Genomic DNA, 20,279 nt, shown 5'->3' on the forward strand with positions numbered 1-20,279 from the left:
GAACCATTTCCAGTGTTTTCTGGCTGCAGCGTTCAAACACTGAAGTTAAAAGTCTTTGTAGAACCGAGAGGCGTCGCTTGTCTCTAAATATAGATCGATGTACCAAGAAATAGCAGCCTGTTGTGTCTGGAGTGTCTTGATCTGGTCTGACATGGGGAGAAGTGGTCATTGTTGAGGTCTCAGTCTCTCACATCAACAACATGTGATGAACGTGGGTATCGCAACATGGAGGTAATACTAGTATTTTAATAAATGTTTCCTATAAATATGACTCCTGTACATTATTTCGTCTTTAAATAGCAAAGCAAGGCAGTGCTATAAACTGAGTCTGTCATCTGATTGTATGTAACTAAACTCTGATGTGTGGCGCTGACTCATAAAGAGGCAGACATTTACATCTTAATATTTCACTGTTACTCATCTGCAGCTGTATTGAGCGTGTCCGGCAGAATGCAAGAGGGGGAAAGTTAAGAATTTGGTTTCAAACGACGCACGTTTTCTGAAAAACACTCAACTGAAGATGCAAATACCTGAAAAATATACTTCAAAACAGTACCTCTGCAACATTACGTTTGCCTGTGTTTTACTGCTGCGCAGTGAAAAACGCGATCTTACACCCTCCATCTGCACCGCGTGTGAAGTCCTGCATGTACTGTGAAGCCATCCAAGATGTCTCTGAGCCCGTGCCAAGAAAATCTCCCAAGTGTTTGGTCAGAGTCGGTCACTCTTTCTAACAATCCCCAGATAATTCAGAGCAGTAATAATGACTCCAACCCGTTAAGTAGGTCAGACTCTTCGTAGCAGTTTATTGGCTTCAGGTGAAGTGGTTTACGCTTTTCAAGGTTTTTTTTTTTTTTTTTTTATGGCGCTGCACTGCGATCACCAGATCTGTTCAGAAACTGTAGATGGTTACATGTAAAGATGGAAATTTTGCTATCACCTTCATCCATGTACAGTGACAGAAGTTTATAAACTGTTGTCACAGATACCCTATTTCTACATATAACGTGTGACTCCTGCTGCTTACAGCCAGGAATAACGCAGCATAAAGGGAGACAAAGTCTAGTAAATACACAACCAGATCCACTTCTTCCACTCTGGCGTTTTCTTAAGCCTCGTTTACACGACAGCGTTTCAAGTGGAAATCCATCATTTTTGCATTTTCATTGCAGAGAAGTTTTGTGCTTACTCGGCAACGCTTTGATGGCAGCAATATCTGTTTACATGGAAATGGCAGAAGTGCTGAAAATGATGTAGTTTTGGCTTCAATACTTTGCTGCACTGCAGTCTCTCTTAAAGGCAGTTGATGGATGCCCGGGTTTTTATTATTGTTCTGTGCAGAGGTTTGATTTACTTGATGGTTGATGCACCAACATGTCATGCATTAAAACGCTTTTATCTGCTGTCATTTTGCACAGAATTCAGGGAAACAGTTCTTGCATTCAACGCAATATTTTAGTGGAACACAAAGTCCTTCCTGAACAGACGCATCTCCTGGATGACCACAAAACTCTCCTCTTGGCCCCAGTTTGGGAGGAAGATAACCATAACCAGAGACGTCTTCAGAAAGTGGCATGCGCCAAAAGAATCCGGTCAACTTTAATGTCCAATACATTGCCGGGTGGTTGAGTGAAATCTTAAACAGCACTTGAAAAAGTTCAAAGAAACTGCAAAAATCCAATTGATTCCATAAGAAATAATCATAATCATTCCTTCAGATCCAACAGGGTCTTTCCATTCACTGTGCTTGAACTCTAATTAACACAGTTGTTGTAAGTTGTTTTATTAGTCACATATTCTTCAGTGTCTTACATTTAAAATTACAGAGAATTAATGTGAAAAAATGCCAACAAAATCAAATCTGTTGACCACATGAAAAACCAAACAGCATTTTCAGATCCTGGAGGGACTGAGGAAAGCCTTTCAAGCAGCAGATACATCAGTATACTGGCTCGCAACCATAATGTCAGTAAAGCTGAAAATCAATAGCTACGCTCCTAAATATCATACACAATAGGACTCATACCTGCTTTCAGATTCTGTTGATTGAATCTTTGCAGCTTTTTGAAGGCCACAGGGCACAAATCTGAGCTTGGCATCTGTTGCCTAATTTATAAAGTGCTGCAGCAAAGCATTAGACTCCAGTCACCCACTGCTGTTATCTTTATTAAACGCTGTGCAACAAACACCAGGCTGCTGAGAAAGAACAACACTAACATCCTGGTGTCTCTTCTTCGTCACACCAGGCTGTAAATTCTGCACCCAGAGACTCATGAAGCAAATGGTTTGCAATCAAAAACCCAGAAGCTATTAAACGTTAACCATGCTGAAAGCATTACATCTTATCGCCGTCTACAGTCGGCCACATGTTGGTTTTGTTTCTATTTAGGCAGGAAAGGATTGCATTTCATCTCAAATACATGTTGGCATAGTTACACTGGTTGTGCATGAGCTATGTTACAGTTATTTAACAGCAGTATGAAGAAAAAAAAGCAGCAAATAGATGCAATATGAGTGTACTAGTGGATGAACCATTTCCCTTCTTCCACACCAGCAAGCGTCAGTGACAGAGGAAAAGAGAAACTCGCTTTTAACAGGGAGAAATCAGCAGAACCAGAATCACTTTCTGGCGTGACCTCAGACTTTCAGTTTCACTGTCTGATGGAGCTTTAAAGACTAAACTGTGTGAGTGTTTGAGGGATGCTCTGGACTCCTGTTCTCAGTGGCCCCTGACTGGTGGAGGTTGGGAGTCATTGTCCAGTTCTATTCAAACATTGTGGACAAAGTACAAGTGGTGGAGTCATGATGGGGATATGTTGAAGCTGCACCTGCGTACTCTGAGTATTGCGATATGTTTGTAGACTTTACTATTTTGCGCTTCTGAAGTTTTCTGACCTACTTCCAGAGGGTAATACTGAAATGATGAAACGAATCACAGTCTGTTGTTAACACAGTTTATTCCTCCATCTTGACTTGCAGAGCATGAATACATAACACATTAAAAAAATAAGTTGTTGCAGTTCAGTTTTGAGACTTTCACGATTTATCATGCTTTATAATTATAATGTAAATTTAATTTGGAATTGAAATGTATCATAATGTTTATACTGCCTTTGACCCATTCCTGTTGCTCGCCCACTATGGAAGGAAAAGTTCATTTCAGTGTGTTGCTTATATATGATTTGATGGGGGTCACAACATGTTATACCCCATGAAATTGAAAAAAAAATCCTCTGCTTACAACCCAATTCTAACTCATAAAGGTCACTACTGTAAGATCTAAATAAAGGACTGCCAACCAAGTGGTGTCTCATCCTACACGACACCTCCAGACGTTGTTTTGCTCGGGAGGTCAAAGCTATTTTGGTGAAAACTGCACGACATCAAACAGCTGAATGCAGTATTGCGGTATATCCCTCTGAATTCACTGACTAATCCTTGAGGCACCCGTACTCTTGCTGAGTCCTCCACCTTGGAACGGATCCCTCTGAGCTGTTGAGACGACAAATTTAATGCAAAGCTCTTGAAACAGGTTTTTTGTCAATGCTTAAAACAGAACATTATTTCGCAGAAGGTACCCTGAATGAAGCTGTTTACGAAGCCGGTTTCAAGGTTGAGCGCGATATACTTCACAGGATCGTTTGAGTGAATGAAACTCTCACCCGTGAACGCAATACCGGCGTTAAATGATGAGTCAGTCATATGTTTCAATTCATCAACATCAACGGCACTATTTCTGTCTGTTTCTTAATGCTCGGCCATCAACGCTTTAATCCCTCTTGGTACTTGATATTGGCGGTTGGATGGTTTGCGTCAAGCATTCAGATCAGTATCTTGTTTCTGTCGTGCAGCATGTGGCCGGTTATTGTCGAGCGCCGTCCGGGGTCACCCCCATGGTTTGTATTGTCGACCGTCCGGCCATCGGAGGTTCTGTTTACCTGCTGGCATTCCCCAACGGTTATTTGCCGGCCGCCTCCCCCCCGGGGTCAACGCCATCAATGTCTTCACACATTCAAAAGGGCGAGCCATCAGACGCTCTCTGATTACCGTCGACGGTGGGGGGCGGGAGGTGGTCGGACACCCGATACGAGAGGGGCGATGGACCATGGGGCGGTGGGGCCGGGCGGGGATCCGGGTCAGCTCCGGCCAAGGTGACTACTGCACACTCCGCCGGAGGCCGATAAAGACAAACACCCCGGCGATTCAGACATAATGGAAGGTAAGAGTGACCCTGATGGAGATGGGCGGCCTGCAATTTAAAGCATTCAGATCTGCAATCCAGAAACGTCAGACGTTTCTGGATTGCAGATCTGAATGCTTTAAATGCCTAAACTCTGATTTGAAATGAACAGGAAATGGACGCTCTTGGTCTCGTTGTCCAAAGTGACAACCTCGACAAACCGTCGTGCTTCTCGGCGGCGTTCTGCCGTGCATAATGGGAGCCATGAGCCAGATGTAAATGTCTCTCGGGGAGAGCGGATGAGTCAGCTGAATCCAACCGAGGCAGATGTACAACCTCTTATTGTGTTGGGGGGTTGGGGGTGGAGGTGCGGGGGGGGGGGGGGGGGGGGGGGGGGGGGGGGGGTCAGCAGCGCCAGATTGGGCGGGCCACCCGGGATTTATCAGCTCTGCTCCATCGTTTCCCAGGAACACTTCAACTCCGATTATTCACGTGATGCTAGCTTAACTCAATGGGATAAAGCTGAGTCACTGTACGCTGGGCGTCCTTCAACCACAACTGATTTAATTACCTGATTTATTGAAATGTGTGTTTAGTCCAAACACTGTAATGTGTGTGCATCAGTGCAGGATTACTGGAATGACGTTTTCTGGCATTTCCTCTTGTTTTTCTTGTGTGTTTGTGTGAGAGCTGCAGTGGATTTGCTAACAAATGATGTGCAATCAAGAGATTTGAGTTACTTTTCCAGGCATCTTGAACCAGTCCAGTGTTCCTCTGACCTCTGACCTCAACAGAGAGCTGCTGCTCACTGGTTGCTTCAGTAGAACTGCTGATATCTGGATATTGATTTTGAGAGACGCTCCTCTCACCACTTCAGTGTCATTTTACACTGAAATGGACCTGCAGCCAAACAAAACGGCCAAATACTGCATTTGCATTCCAGCTACTTGTGCCTGAAAAAGCCGATAAATGAATCTTTCTGGCACATAACATGAAGAGGGTGTAAGTGCAACTCTTGTGCATTTGTGTTTAATAGAAATGTAAATTGATGTAAATGGGCCTGAATATCCAGAGTACAGGATTCTTATTCTGACCAGACACTGAAACTCCTCAGCATGCTCCCACCTGTTCTCCTCCTCGTTAAAACCAGTATCATCAGCGGGATCGCTTCGAGCATCGTCAGGATAATTAAGAGGCCCCAAGGTGCCTTCTGTTGTTTGTTTACCTGCACGGATGCCACCGTCATCTTATTGGACTCATAAAAGAACAAACACCTGCACATGCATTTGTTAAAACAAACACACCTTCTGGACTGAAGTTCCTTTTTTTCATGTTCAATCATTCATCTAGAATTTCACGTTACAAATATTATATTGTAGATATGTCAGTATCATGTTGACATGCACTTTTCATTCTTATTAATTGTGATTAATTCACAAAAATTGTTTGATTTACCAGTTTAAAATTTTGTACTGACAGTCTTGGTTATTTTATAAGCGATGACCACAGGTCAGAAACACAAAAATTAAGAGAAAATCAACCAAAACAAGAAAAGGAAAAATTCCTCAGCTCATGCCTCCCAGTGCATATTCTTTTTGTTTCAGAGCATTTATTAATCTCCACACAGGTGAACAAATCCAATGAGGGTGAGACAAAGGCAAAGTGAGAACAGCAAGCAGAGTCAGAAGCACGAGAGCGCAGAACACAGTGAGAACATGCAGAGACAGGACGATGGCAAGAAGCACGACCATCTGGCAACAAGGGAGACAAAACAGGGTTTAAATACACACAGGAGGAGGGGAGGCGCACCACTATAGGATAATTTAATGATTGGAAGAAGCAGGTGAGGGAGACGCACTGCCTCGTCTCCCAGCGCGCTGCGTACCTCAGTCTCAGCGTTTCTGCAGTTTCCATGTGAATGGGCTTTGTTTTCAAAACGTTGCCGTGTGAACACCGAACACTAGCAGAGTCTTGATGAGCATCACTGGATGGTCAGTGGTGTGAGCGATAGCTGCCGTGTGACTATAAACTCTGTGTCTCCTGCAGGTTATGCCACCCCGAAGGCTTCCTGGATCCCCGGCCGTGAAAGAGAAGGGCTGATCCCCGTCCTCCTGCAGGTTCCCGCTGCTTTGCGCCCCACCTCGCCCTCCTCCCCTCTTCTGCTTGCCCCCCGACCTCACGGCCACATCTGACGTCTCGCCTGGCCCCCCCTCCCCGGTCTGCTTGAACCACCCGGAACAGCTCATCACCCCCCCCCCCGTTTGCTGCCATTGCACCCTCAAAGATCTATTGATTGACCCAGTGGCTGCTCGCCGGGCCTCATGGCTACAGGAGGCCATGTTCCTGACATAGATGTGTTGATCAATCTACAGCAGGTAGGAACTCCTGGATTTCTTCCCCATGCCTTTGAGCCAGCAGGAGGGTGAACCTCCTACTGAGCAGCAAACAACATGATCTTATGTGAAAACCAGGGACTTTCAGTTTGATGAGAAACATCTAGAGCAAAGATTTCTCCCAGTTATTGGAGTGTTGAGGAGACGTGGAGCAGCAGGGGTGTGAGGGGGACCAGGGCTCTGCTGGTGTGTGTGAGTCTCGTCCTCCTGAAAAAACATGCAAATGATTCTAAATGAAAAAAAAAAAGCTATACCTACAACAACTAAGGTTACATTCATGAAGAGTCATTGGTACAATTTAAATATATTTTATTAAATTTTTGGAGTTTTTGGCCATTTTTAAAGATTTTTCTTATTTTTTGCATGGATTTCCTCATTTTATCTTTTAATCTGTTTACAACCGATGTGTTCTTCTGTTGTAGAAATTTGACCTACACTAGCGTTGTTTTTCCTTTTACCCACATTCTTTCTTGATTTTTTAACTTTTAATTATTTTTCAGTTTTCTTTTTTCCTTTCCTCTATTCTGTTTTTCTTTTTTTAAAATTATTGTACATTTTTTCTTATTTGTTTCCTTTTTCTTTTGTCTTGTATTTTCTTAAAATTTTTTGAACCTATTGTTTTCCACATATTTAACAATTCCAACTATCCAGGTTGTTTTAGCTCTGTTGCCTTAATTAGCAGTTTAAAATGCAAATAAAACAAAAATTAGAACAAAAAGTTAATTTAGAAATAACTTATTGCAAGCTTCATGGAGCCGCTGCAGTCGGGCTGAGGAGCCACGTGTCTCCAGAGCTGCTGGTTGCTCTGATCTATACTAAGCAAATATACTTAAAGGGGCTGTATCATGCTTTTTTAGCTAGTCCAAACCCTAGAAATGGCATTAACATGGTAACAGTTTATTTTTGGCGCAAAGGAAAAGTAATTTTGTGTGAAATAAAAGATTTTCTGGGGCTAATTCTGAAACCCGGAAGAGAAAACGCTCTGTTTCACTGAAAATCCCGCCTCTCCCCCTGTGGACTTTGACTGACAGCGTACTTCAACCAATCAGCGTCTCTAAGGGTTAGCTTTAGCTCTTTAGCTCTAGCTTCTCTACACGGAAATACACGCAAAAACATCTTTTCCTGTGAGAAACTCACCAAGCGCAGACCCTTCAGACCCTTCAGACTCTTGCTCTTGCTTGACTGTTGCTTTCAGACGACGGTTTAAGTTTATCTCCGTAATCAGAGTTAGAAAAAAGCGGCAACGCTGATTGCCGAGGGCCTGCGGGAGGGGAGCTCAGGGGAGCCATCTTCTCCGTGTGACGTGAACGTGGGAAAACAGAGCGTTTTCACGGGTGCGGGAGGGGCTGCCTCTCTGAGCAGCACAACAAGGAGGAAAGCTCAAACATGCAGGCACGAAGGAAAAAAAACGCTTTGGGGGTGTTTTAGGTGAGTACATAGCCATATAACAAGGTTAAAACATACAAAAAGTGAATTTTGCATGATTCAGCCCCTTTAAAGTTTTAGCTGAACACATTAGAAAGCCTCAAGAATTGAACACAAATAACCAAATACAGAGCAGTAAAACATTCCAATGAAAACATGCAGTATCTACTACAAGTTTTTTGCATTTTTTTCACCTCATAAGTAATGCATTTTCCCAAATCAGTTTTTCTTTTACATTATTAGAGAATTGCTGATGGACAAGTTGACCTGAAATCATAAAGTTAATTCAGAAAAAGTTCCATATAGAAACATGAATGTGGAATCAAGAATAAAATGTTTAATCTGAGATGTGTTTTAAGCCACTCCAGCTATTTCACCTAGTTTTGAAATAGCTAATTTAGCTAATGATTGTCAAAAACAGCCAGAAGTGCAATGGGACATAAAAAAACTGTAAAAGCAAGCCGAGTGTGTTACTAGCTTGTGTAAATATAAAAATGCTACTTTAAGTCCTTTTTACTTCCTGGTCATGCTTCTCAGTGGGATTGCAGGAGTGAAAGGTCAGACTGAGCGAGGCACTTTGAATGTTGTATGGATGCAAATGTGGATTTGTTTGACTTGCAAAACCAGAAAACTCCTGGAACAGAGAGCGAAATATGGAGCATGGTGCGTACGGCTACAGCATGTCTCGTTCTCAGATGGAGAAATAGTTTGGAGAAAACGAGACTTTTGAGTCCTTTTTTCAACAACTCGGCGGTAAACCGGTTCTCATGCAGAATTCCTTTTAACGCCGTGCCACGTGGCCTGGAAAGAGGTGAAAACAGCTTCCTGCTTCTTCAGCCGGGTGTTTCTCCAGCTGGATCCAGGATCTGGAGGGAAGCGGCCGGCTGTAGATGCCCTGTGGCCTCAGGCGGACGCTGCTCTTTCGAACGCCGTGTATATCATGAACGTCAGAAACAAAGCGCCGCTTTCCCTCCTTTCCCAAGGCGGTTTGGAGTTTCGTGTTCTGACGGAGCTGAAGTTCATTCCTCTCAGATTAGAAGGGAAAAGAAGAAAAAACAGTGAATCGACCACACTGCATCACAATCATGCAGATTGCCTTAATCATGATCTCGGTTCAGGATAATAAGAATTGCTTAAACAGCAGAAAGTTAATACAATGAAGAGTTTTCTAGTTTGGTTCATTCTTCTTATCTTCTCCATGAAATCTAGTGTGTTTGAGCCCTCTCTGCTTTCGTCGTGAATCTTTCTACACTTCCTCTACACAGGGTACAGATAATCTGCTGAACTTCAGGACAAAAATACCCAATTAAATTGGGACTGAGGGTTTAACAGGCTCACACTCCAAAGTTGATAAAATATCGACTATTATCACATTATTGTTACATTTTCCCCATTTTATTAGCAACATCCACGAGTGTCATACATTGCCGTGAATGCAAAAAAAAAAAAAGAAAAAAAAAAGCGAAATGCCGAAAACTGAGTAATACTGGAACTCTGCATGAGTCAGTGACTCATCTGTAGTGATTTAGTCTGGACTCGTTCCTCAGGTCAAAAACAGTCAAACATATTGAGTTTTTAAAGAAGGCTAATTGATTTGTTTAAATCAGTCGAGTTCCCTACATTGCAGTTATGCAAACATCAGGATTTTACTGAAAAAAAGAACTTTCTAAGGATTCTGGAAAACTGCTAGTTTTGTTCTCCAGCCTCATGATCCCTTCAAGGTCAGAATTAAACGATGAATTAACCAAACAAACAGCAGGTCACGTATTGAACCAGCTGTTTGGAACGTTTACTGTGACCATGTCTGGAGTTTTCCTCGAGCATCGCTCAGAAATTAAAAACGCCCTGAATGTTTTCCTCAGCAGGCTCGTAGATGAGTCAGACCCGGGTCTCATGTCCCTCCTATCAGGACTCTCCAGCTCCTCCTCCAGCGATACGGATTAGCCTGTGTTCTCCGGCAGAGGCGACTCTGCCAGCTGAGTAGGTGATGTGTCACCGTGCGCAGTGGGAACTGTGTCATCCGGCATATTGCGAGCCTCATGTGATTCAAAACAACAGGCTGGATCTGCACAGACAGAACCGTCCCCTCTGCATCCTCCCCTCCTGCAGCTGATTCAGAGCATATTTAAGGTCAGAGCAGTGGGACTGGTGATGGTCGTGGATCCAGTCCTGGAACTGAAATCCGAAAAAACTAAAAACCTCACATAGCGTGCACGGAGGCTTTTGCTCGTGAGACATAATGATACTTATTCAAATGTCTGCGATCAGCCTGGCATTCCTGATGCCATGAGATGGTGTTTTATTGCACAATAATACATTTTGCATGCATATGACTCAATATGCATGTAAGACATTCCTCTGCATTGGATTGTGTATTTGCATTTTTTTTTTTTTTTACAAGATGTGCAGGCAAATGTTTTCCTGATTTGCCTTGTTTTTACTCATTGCTCATTGTAAAAGCTAAAGCCTCTTTTCCTTAGATATGTAATGAGAAACAGACATTAAATACACCTTAAACTTTAAAATGTTCCATATATTTAAAATCAATTCTGGCAACCAGGAGAGGTTGAAAAGCCTTATTTTGAAAGAGTACATTTAAATTTCTGAATCCGCATTGAGTTTTATTTTTGAAAAACGTTTCACTTCCGCCAGCACTAATTTTCTTCTCTTATGTTCATCAGTCTTTTCTTTCTTTCTTTCTTTTTTTTTTTTTAATATGTCGTTCATCCCTTGCTACAGCATTTCTATTCAACGTCCGGCTGGTCTGAGGATAAATTATGCTGCTTGAAACTGGTCTGTGGTGCCAAAAGAAGTTTGGCGACCACTGTGCTGGACAATTAAATCTGAGTTCCTAATGGTAACAGTAGTATCTTTGGTACTTTGCAGTTGTTTCCTTCTGGAAAAATATTGAGTATTTTCATCCTAAATAGTTGAACGAGACTAATATGAGCACATGTTAAGAAGGCTAGGGTGCTAATTTATTTAGATTAGTGAAAATCCAGAGAGGCGAAGTCCAGCACTTTTACTGTATGCTAATGCAAACAGACTGGGCTTCTTGCTCACTGGTGATCAATGATGGAAAACATCACGAGTCAAATGAGATGAGGATTTTTCACACAGTATTCCTGATGCTCACTGTGAAGTAGTTGTAGAGCTTGATAGCGGTCTTGGTCCTGGTCTTGGTCTTGTTTTGTGATGCTCTGGTCCTGGTCTTGACTCGGTCCCGGGTTTTCACACTGATTAATATTGTATGAAGTATTTTGAAGACACAGTTTTAATACATGGTGTTGTTTTACCAGAGTTTTTCCTCAAAAATATTTTTCTTGTAGCTTTTTTCCCAACACAAACTCAGTTTGCTCGACCTTCTTCCATCGATTTCAATCTGTCAGCAAGGTCAAGTCAATAAAACGAGATCAGAGCAGAAAGGACACTGTCAACAAGACGTTTCAAAAACGGGACCATATTTGGCTGACATCACAAACATTTTAAAGTATTTCCTTGTAAACACGAACTGACAAGACAAACAAAACAGTGAAGATGATATTTATGTTGGATGACATTTGTTGGGAATTTGTCTGGGACGTCTTCCAGCCGCGACATGAGGGCAGCGGGGAGTGGTCTGAAAACGAACCCAAAATGCAATGGATGTTTTCTGTTTTCCAATTTTAGGTTACTTAAACATGAAGTTAATCCTAATCTGAGCAGCAAAAACTGCTGTAATCCAAACCTGCTCTGTAAACGGAGACCTGCAGTGATGGCATGCGACCCAGATGACCTTCACTTCGGAAGTCCTCACTCATGTGAAAACACTTGATCTTCACAAAAGAGAGGAACAGACAAGCATATGCTCTCCTGAATAGTAGTCAGCAGCTCATGCATAATTTACTGCGTCTCCCTCGCTCGCCATTCCACCACGTATGAAATATTGATGCTGTATTAGGAGCCGGGCAGGTGATCAGAAAAGGTTAAACTGCACGTTTTGAGCTGAGGTGTGGCTCGGCTCAGCTGATCGGGCCGCTTCAATCGTTTCTGTAAGTTCAAGTTCAAACTAATGAATCAATCTCGTGTACAGAAAGAATCTTATTTTTGTTTCTTCTGTTTTTTGTTTTTTTACATACATTGAAAATGTGATGTGCTTCTTTTAACATAAAGCATAATCAGACTGTATAAACACGCAGACACACAATCACTACCATCGTAGTATAATTCCGTAGTTAGCCATTAAGTGATAAGATATGGATAATATACTTTTATTTTTAGATGAGTTATTTTCTATTTGAATGTCTTTTGTCACTTGTTCCATCATCAAACTCATTTTACTTTTGTCTTTTTCTGTCTGTATATTCTCTTTTATGAGCTCGAGAGAGTGCTGGCAAGATTATGAGATCCACTAAACTATAAAAATGTTCAATATTAGCTGCAGGAGTGATGGTCTTGCTGGATGTCAGTGCTGTCTTTTGTTACTCTCACAGCTCTCTTTTGCAAGATGAAGACTGAGTTAATGTTTTGCTTCTTTTTCCCCACAGTAATCTAAACAGTAGAATGCATATCTGGAATCATTTACTTTGTAACATAGCAGTCGTCTTTGGCCTTTATCTACTCTAAATAATATACTGTATGCTGTGTGATTTAATTCCGTTCAATGTTATTTTTATAGCACTAAATGGAGTGTGGTCACAGGGTGTTTTTAATTCGGAATTGGTTTATTCTGAACTAAGTAATTCTGAATTATACTCACGAGCTTCTTGTTTACATGGGAAAAATGAAGGAATAAATCCTCTTTAATGCCGGGGGCTGCGAAGAGTTCTGATTGGACAGGGCAGCCGTGACGTACTTCCATCTCCTGGCGGTAAACAATGAATTTTGGCGGCGATGTTTCTCTCTTTCTTTCTCGATCAACTTCGATGCTACAGCCCTGAAGATGTCTGTGTTGTTAAGCGCCCGTTCATCCGCTCTTTTCACTGTATTCATTTTTTTCTGAAGCTCCCATTAAATAAATCGTCTCCATACGAGTCAAGCCACCACCCGCGAGCCACTATCTTGGAATATTGCGTCATCGCGATGGGCGACCACGTGCAGAACGACGGGATTAAAGTCACGCAGAACTTCCATACAAGAGAATAAAGCGTCGCTCATCTGTGTGACGATTTTCTCTGGTTGTTCATGAAGCGCCACAGCTGCACAGCGTAGGATCCGGAAACCCCTCGAGGGCGTTGAGGATCCCTGAGGTTAACAAAATGTAAAATAATTTACTCATTAGTCCATCATGGGAGCCTCTCTAGAATCTGGAGCGGACCAGTGAAAAATGCAGTAATCCCAGTGTTTGGCTGGACTGAAATGTTTTGACAGACCCGGTTTAGCAGAGAGAGCATTTCCTGTCTGGACTCGGGTCAGTGGATTTGATTTTTTTTTCCCACTGATTCAGCAGTTAGTCACATTCACTCATTCACACACACACACACACACACACACACAGTCACAGACACACTCAGTCTGTCCACCCAGAGCTGTTTGGGGTTCAGTGCTTTGCTCAAGGACACATGGACATCACACAGTAGCACTAATACTAATAGTAGTAATATTAATTGTATTATAAATAAAAATCGAAGTATCAGGACGAGTGTCAGATAGATCTAGTTCAATTTCCCCTCATGACTCAACCCTGTCCACATATTCTCTCAGAGTCTCTCTCTGTGGACTCCAGCAGGTCACTGTCATCTTAAGCTGCTTACTGCTGTGTGTGTAATATTAGGAGTCTGTTCTTAAAATGTCAAGACTTGAAGAAAATGCCTTTTCCATGGTTTCTCTCATGCTCAGCTGAAGCGTAATGTCTCAGCTCTCCAGCGGTGCCTGGATGGCTCTGAGTCACTGTTTCGCCATTGTCTGCCGGCCTGCGCCACCTGGGCCGGGGTGGCCCCCCTCCTGTGTCCCCCCACCCTGACCGACTTCAAAGCTGACATGAAAGAGTCATCTGTGGCAGGAGACCTCGATCGAAGCCCAACCAGGTTTGGGAAGAAGTCCCTTCTGCGCAATAAGCAGAGCATTGCTCCCCGCCGCATTTCACCAGGACCATAAAATTCTGATGATCTGAATAATAAGTTTGGGGAAATTGGTTTGGTTTTAGGAGACACGCAGCGCCTTGGATATAATGAGCCGAACTGAGCCAGGTGGAATCCTTTTATCGCCTCCTGTTTGCTTTAAAAGCCACCGTCCATCTCGGAGCGGTGTGGATAGGTAGCTCCGATCATTAAAAGCATCCCCTCCCTTCGTCCCACTGGTGATTAGGGAGTAATGGAGCCCTGGCACGGGGAAATCTGAGACCGCTGAGCGGCGGCCACAGCGCTCGCCGTGCCAGCGCCAATCTGAAGCGGCCCGTCCCGGCGCTTCCACCAGTCAGGAGCGGCGAGCGGCCGAGGCGGGACACTCCCACCGGCGCTGGCTGTCTCCGGGGGACGTCTCGTGCATTAGTTCTTAGCTGCTTGGCACTTTGTTGTATTGATTTCATGTTGGCGCTACACGGAACGGAGGTTGTACAGCCGCCGCGCGCTGACTCTAATCAGACAGGAACATTTAAAAAACTCTCACCATTGGGAACAACATATACAGTGCAGCAGTGAATGAAAAACTCCTCATTTGTTCCATATTCATCCAATTTCAGCATCATTTACAGTGAATATGCTCTAAAAATTATGTATTTTCTACTATCTGAGTCACACTACGATCATGAAAGAAACCTTGATTGAGCAATCATGTTTAATCATAGAGTTTATAGAAGTTCCTGGGTTTTATAATCAGGACCAGAACTGTTCATCTTCAGCTGGAATCCTATCTTGATTGTGTAAATATGGCGATATCAACAATTTCTGTACCTCACACGGTCGCCCTCGACTTCTTGACTCCTCTCGTCTTTCATGATAACGGAAGCGATGGACTCTCTCTCCAGGTGAAGGTGGAGGAGGAAGACGAGGAGGGATCTGCAGAGGAGCAGGAGGAAGATGAGGAGGAGGCGCAGTGGGAGAAAGCCCTGTCTGTGGAGCGCTTCGGAGACATCATCAGCGAGTCCGCCGCCGCCAGCGGAGACCGGATGGGCCGACACTACACCGAGAAGGACTTCGAGTGTAAGCCCTGGAGGAGCGTTCGTGCAAACTCCAATATAATGCAGAACTAAGCAAATCACACACAAATACTGTTGTTACGATTTAGCATTAGCGTGTTGGTGCTACGCACGCCTCCGACAGCTGGAACCAACGTGTTCAGGTTCCAGGTGGTCCAGCTCAGTGTTAACAGGCAGAAATCAACATGGCCACCTGCTACGTTAGCCTTTAGCTCTGTTACTAAAAATATCTAAAAAAAAAAAAAAATGTTGTCCCCGAGCGTGTTAATGATCCTGACCTTGTTTATTGTATTTCCATTAAGAGATCAGATTTCCAGCAGGCCTCCATATCAGGAAGGTGCGATCGGGTGGATTAGTGTTGCAGAGATTAGCACACCGACAGGAGATAATGGAGGCCGAGATTAGCCTGAGCTGCTTTCTTTTCATGTTTGTTAAGCAGAGTGTCTCTCCTTCATTGCAGGCTAATTAGACTCTAAACCTTTGTTTATGTAGCGTCTTTCGAATGTTTGAAAGGGTATTTAGGTGTAGAGAAAGCACGTCACATGCACCATGTAATATGGTTCAGTCCCACTTTGTCTTGCGTTGTGGCGGAAGTCAGTAACGCCAGTCGTAATTCTAAACTTTCTAAAACCACAGATCACCGGCACACATTCCACCACACGCACCACCCGCTGTCCACCCACCTGCCCGCGCCGCAGCGCCTGCGCAAGAGGGCGCACAGCGCCGAGCGGCGGCGCAGGAAGAAGCGGAAGAAAAAAAAGACCTCGCTGCCGCCCTCGGACGTCACGCCCACCATCCAGGAGGTAGACGAGGAGGAGGCGGAGTCTGAGGCGGAGGCGGCGGGGGTGGCGGCCACGCCCACCGAGACCCCCGACCTCCAACCACAGGTAATATACGGCTGAAGAGCCACGGTGTCATTGCTACCGTTTATATATTTTGCATTTTTTAGTTTTTCCAGATTTAACCTCTTTTCCCACTTTAGCCATTTTTTCTGGGCGCTATCACAACCCAGTCATGGCGTCTTCCTCCCCTCTCACTGATCTTCCTCTTCCTCTCAGTTTAGTTTGGGGAGCCAAGAGGACTTGGAGGACCCCCGTCCGATCGCCACCGTCCACCTGGAAGACGAAGAGCACCCGCTGTCCAAGAGGGCGGCGCCCTCGCTGGCGAAAGGAGCTCATAACGGAGAAATCACCGTCATTGGACACAGCGAGGAGGCGGATGATGGAGAGGAAGCAGCGTGTAACAGGTGGGCTGCCAAACGATCCAGAGTCTGTTGAAATGATGATCAATAAGATGTAGAAAGATGATTTCAGGAGTGAGTCTCCACATGGGGGCGCTAGAGAGCTCAAGGTCATGGGAATTTTTTTTTTTTTTTTTATTTCAAGATTTCTCTTGTTGATTTTTGTGATGAAATCAAGACAAAATGGAAGGTAAAGTGAAAATTAAACATAATTGGAACGCAATCAATTTCAAGCACACACACACACACACACACACACACACACACACACACACACACACACATTATCAAATCTATTTAAATAAATCTATACACAATGTACACCCAACACACATCTAATTTAACATGACTGAAATCATATCTCATCAGTCAAAGCTACTCCCTTTCAGGGTGTTTTACACAGTACAGCAGCTTTTATAATGAAGAAATGCAGTTTGATTATTATTTTATTTGTATTACTTCACAACAGTCTTTCCTGCTGCCATCATTACAACTCTTCTCTAAAAATAATGTTTTTTTACCCCATCAAACCCTTCTTCATGTTTATTCACTATCAGGCCTTGTATATATTAATATTTACCTATTTTATATGCTGTTCTATCTTTTCTGATATTTCAGTGTTCCATTCCATTCACACTGAGAACCAGTGCTGTACAGAATATCCACCTGGGATTCATGAAGTATTTCTATTCTATTATTTCTGCATTTAAAAGTTACTAAACTTTTCTTGATTTGTCTGATTGTCTGTAAACATGAATATTGAGGCAACACTAAAGTGATCCTCATGCTGAAGTGTTTCAGTGGGAATTTAACCGTCACACCACCGCCTCCAGCCAAATCTGACATCTAATCAGACCCATCAGGCCCGCCGACATGTGGAACCATCAGAATATGAATAATTTGGTGCTTCTTTGAATTATATATGGAGTGATTCGGTGGGAGGCCAGGGGCTCCATGGTGATCCCGGTATTTGTTAAAACCATAGTAACAGCCGTCATCCTGCCTGAGCCGTGCAGCAATGTGCTGCTTTGGATTGAAGACTCGAGGGCGAGTCAGAGGCTCAGGCAGGCCTGATGACGGGCTCTGAAGACCCCTGCTGGCCAACTCACGACACTGCAGTCATCTCATGCAGCTCAACATAAGGCCCCGTGAGCCATGACCGGTCCGCAAGAGGCTCCAACCGGCCCACCAACCCAACAGGAACATGCTCACATTGATTGTTTTCTGGACATGTTATTGTAATGTTATTGAAATTTTAAACATTCTCTAAAGCAGGGCTGTCAAACAGCAAATCTGACTGCAAGATAAAAAAAATTCTAGATGAGAGAAATCATGATATTAACTGCAAAATATTCATTTGACCACCAAGGGCGCACTTCAGTTTGTATTTTGTGGCATAGTCTGTTCAGGTGGTTAATATGATAATATTAACCAATATAATATATTACTGATACCTTCTGATGCTACGACACAAATTCTCACATGATGTAATTATTCACTGGTCTGTTGTTTTTTATTTTTCAGTGTTCCTGCAGGATCAGAGGCTTCGGGCTCCGCCTCGGCCCGGGCCTGGTTCCGCAGGAAGCCCGTCCACCACCGCCTGCAGGGCGCCCAGCGGAGCAACTACGACCTGCGGGAGCGCATCTGCATCGGCAGCATGACGGCGCTGGAGACCGCCGTCTACCAGCAGGTGCCCACCGACGAGGCCGAGGCCCAGATGTTGGCCAGCGCCGATCTGGACGACATGAAAAGTGAGAACAAAACTTTCTTCTTTTCTTCTTTTTTTTTTTTACCCACACAGATCATCAGAATTTACTGTGCATATTCTTATAGTTAAAAAAACTTGGCAAAGCAATAGTACAGGAATATCAAGAGAATCAAGAGAATTCTTCAGGAAGGATGAAACAAATAAAAGTGAGAAACCTGCACACACATTATACAAGCTAAAAAACATTTATCAGACATTAGCAGATCACTACATATAATTTTCCTTCATTTAACTAGAAGCTCCCATTGAGATTCTCTTTTTAAAACAGAATCTGAATAGTACTTTTACCCTCTTTTTTCTTTTATTCTTCTTTCCATGTTGTTTTTTTTCCATCTTTTGTCCTTTTTTCTCCGTTTTCACCCCACGTATAATACTTTGTCATTGCTACACTAATAGCATTTGAACTAAAGCATCAGAGACATTAGAAAACATTAGATTTTCTGAAAGATTAAAACAAAATAAAGACCAGTTTTTCCACTGGGAGATCAGAAGGCTGATTCACTTCGCAGTCATACTATGAAACTATATTTGGACGGTTTCTGTGGGTTTCAGCACAAAAGCAGTGGAAACACAAGCGAGTCTCTTCTTCTCTAAACACGCCATCTGAGAGGAGTTCGCTTTATTTTCTCACCCACGACACAACAAAGCTGTGGAGGAGTGTGCGTGTGCGTGTGCGTGTGTGTGTGTGTGTGTGTGTGTGTGTGTGTGTGTGTGTGTGTGTGTGTGTGTGTGTGTGTGTGTGCGTGCGCACCAGATCTCTGTCAGACCTCCACCACAGCACCAGACAATGTGGTTGCCAGGATATTAACAATGCGGCTGCCAAGTCGTTGCAGCCATCACTGTAGTTGCATCAACGCTGTAATCTGGACACACATGTGAATGTGAGCTCAGACTGCTGGCTCCATGTGTGTGTGTGTGTGTGTGTGTGTGTGTGTGTGTGTGTGTGTGTGCGCACTGAAGGAAAATCTACTAATCATTGCTGGATACTTGATGTCACCTTTTATGATCTCCACTCTTAAATAAAAGCCTGCTTTGCTGTCATGATCGTAACGTGCAGCATCTATTTGAAATTCCCAGAGGCTGTGCTCCCTGAAATAACTCATTTTGGTCAGTTTTGGTGTGGATATTTCATGTCCAGACTCCCTCTACTGGCCATTAGAAGGACTACTATGCTGCTGTGTTATAGGCTTATCAAACAAAATGCGATTGCAATGATAAAAAAGACATTGTTATTATTTTAAATCTTTTTTTAGGGCTTTTCTAAGATTTTATTCAACTAGTTAATTCTTATTTATTTGAAATTAAAGTCTGTAAATGACAGCAGAAACATTACATAATGATTATATCATAAAGAGGAACAGCTGAAATCACATTAAAAAAGCATAAAACATGTTCATAAAGACATGTACTGAATATATAGATGGAGCTTTTTTTCCCAGCATCATCCGCAGATGGGTTTGAGATGGTTCTTCTATATTTAATCTGAGGCCAGCTGCAGGTTTTGGTCAGATTCAGGAACAATCTTAGCAAGAAACCAAAGAAGCTGATCTCCCAGGGTGATATTTAAATGTTTACAAAGTTCAGAAAGTCACAAAAACAAGCAAATGGGGAGAAAACAAAAAACTTGCTAGGCTACTCGTCTGTGTGTCCAGAGAAAAACAGCATCAAGGGGCATTAATTAACAGAGCCGATTCGATTCCCCTTCAAAAGCGACCCTGCCCCCGGGCTTTCCTGCTCCACCAGGGCAGAGTGATCATTGACTGTTTAGGACCCATCTGCAAACAGAAAGCAGGACATCCTGAGTCGCTCGCCATGAGCTATCGGATTTGTGGCATCTGACAGGCCGTGTGTATCACCAGCATGTGCTGCTGCGTGCTCGCCACTGGAGATGTGTACATTGACTGCACTCATGGTTAAACGGGAGGCTTGTTCACAATTTCTTTCACAAAATAGCAGCTCATGAAACGTCCGCTGTTAATTTTGTAGAATTATCAGATTAAATGTTAAAGTTTTCATCGTTTGGATTAACAGATAGTTTCACCAACACAGTTTTGTGCTTTCAAGAACAAAATCAGCCAATTAATAAGTGTCAGTTGTTAGAAAATGAACAGTGAATGCTTTGAAGCGTTTGTGATAATTTTGGGACATTATTAACAAAT

General features: G+C 43.2%; 1 protein-coding gene across 1 annotated transcript in view; it reads left to right on the forward strand.

The window, feature by feature from the left end:
• The first annotated feature begins 6,467 nt into the window (after positions 1 to 6,467).
• slc4a3 (solute carrier family 4 member 3) overlaps positions 6,468 to 20,279 on the forward strand; it is a 44,966-nt gene continuing 31,154 nt past the window's right edge. Inside the window, exons 1-5 of the mRNA XM_030111605.1 lie at positions 6,468 to 6,555; positions 14,942 to 15,116; positions 15,749 to 15,999; positions 16,171 to 16,358; positions 17,877 to 18,103. Of these exons, the coding sequence (XP_029967465.1) occupies positions 6,502 to 6,555; positions 14,942 to 15,116; positions 15,749 to 15,999; positions 16,171 to 16,358; positions 17,877 to 18,103 (895 nt within the window). The 5' untranslated portion in view covers positions 6,468 to 6,501. The remainder of the gene's footprint in view (positions 6,556 to 14,941; positions 15,117 to 15,748; positions 16,000 to 16,170; positions 16,359 to 17,876; positions 18,104 to 20,279) is intronic.

The sequence above is a fragment of the Salarias fasciatus genome, chromosome 16 (genome assembly GCF_902148845.1).
Source record: "Salarias fasciatus chromosome 16, fSalaFa1.1, whole genome shotgun sequence".
NCBI lineage: Eukaryota > Metazoa > Chordata > Actinopteri > Blenniiformes > Blenniidae > Salarias > Salarias fasciatus.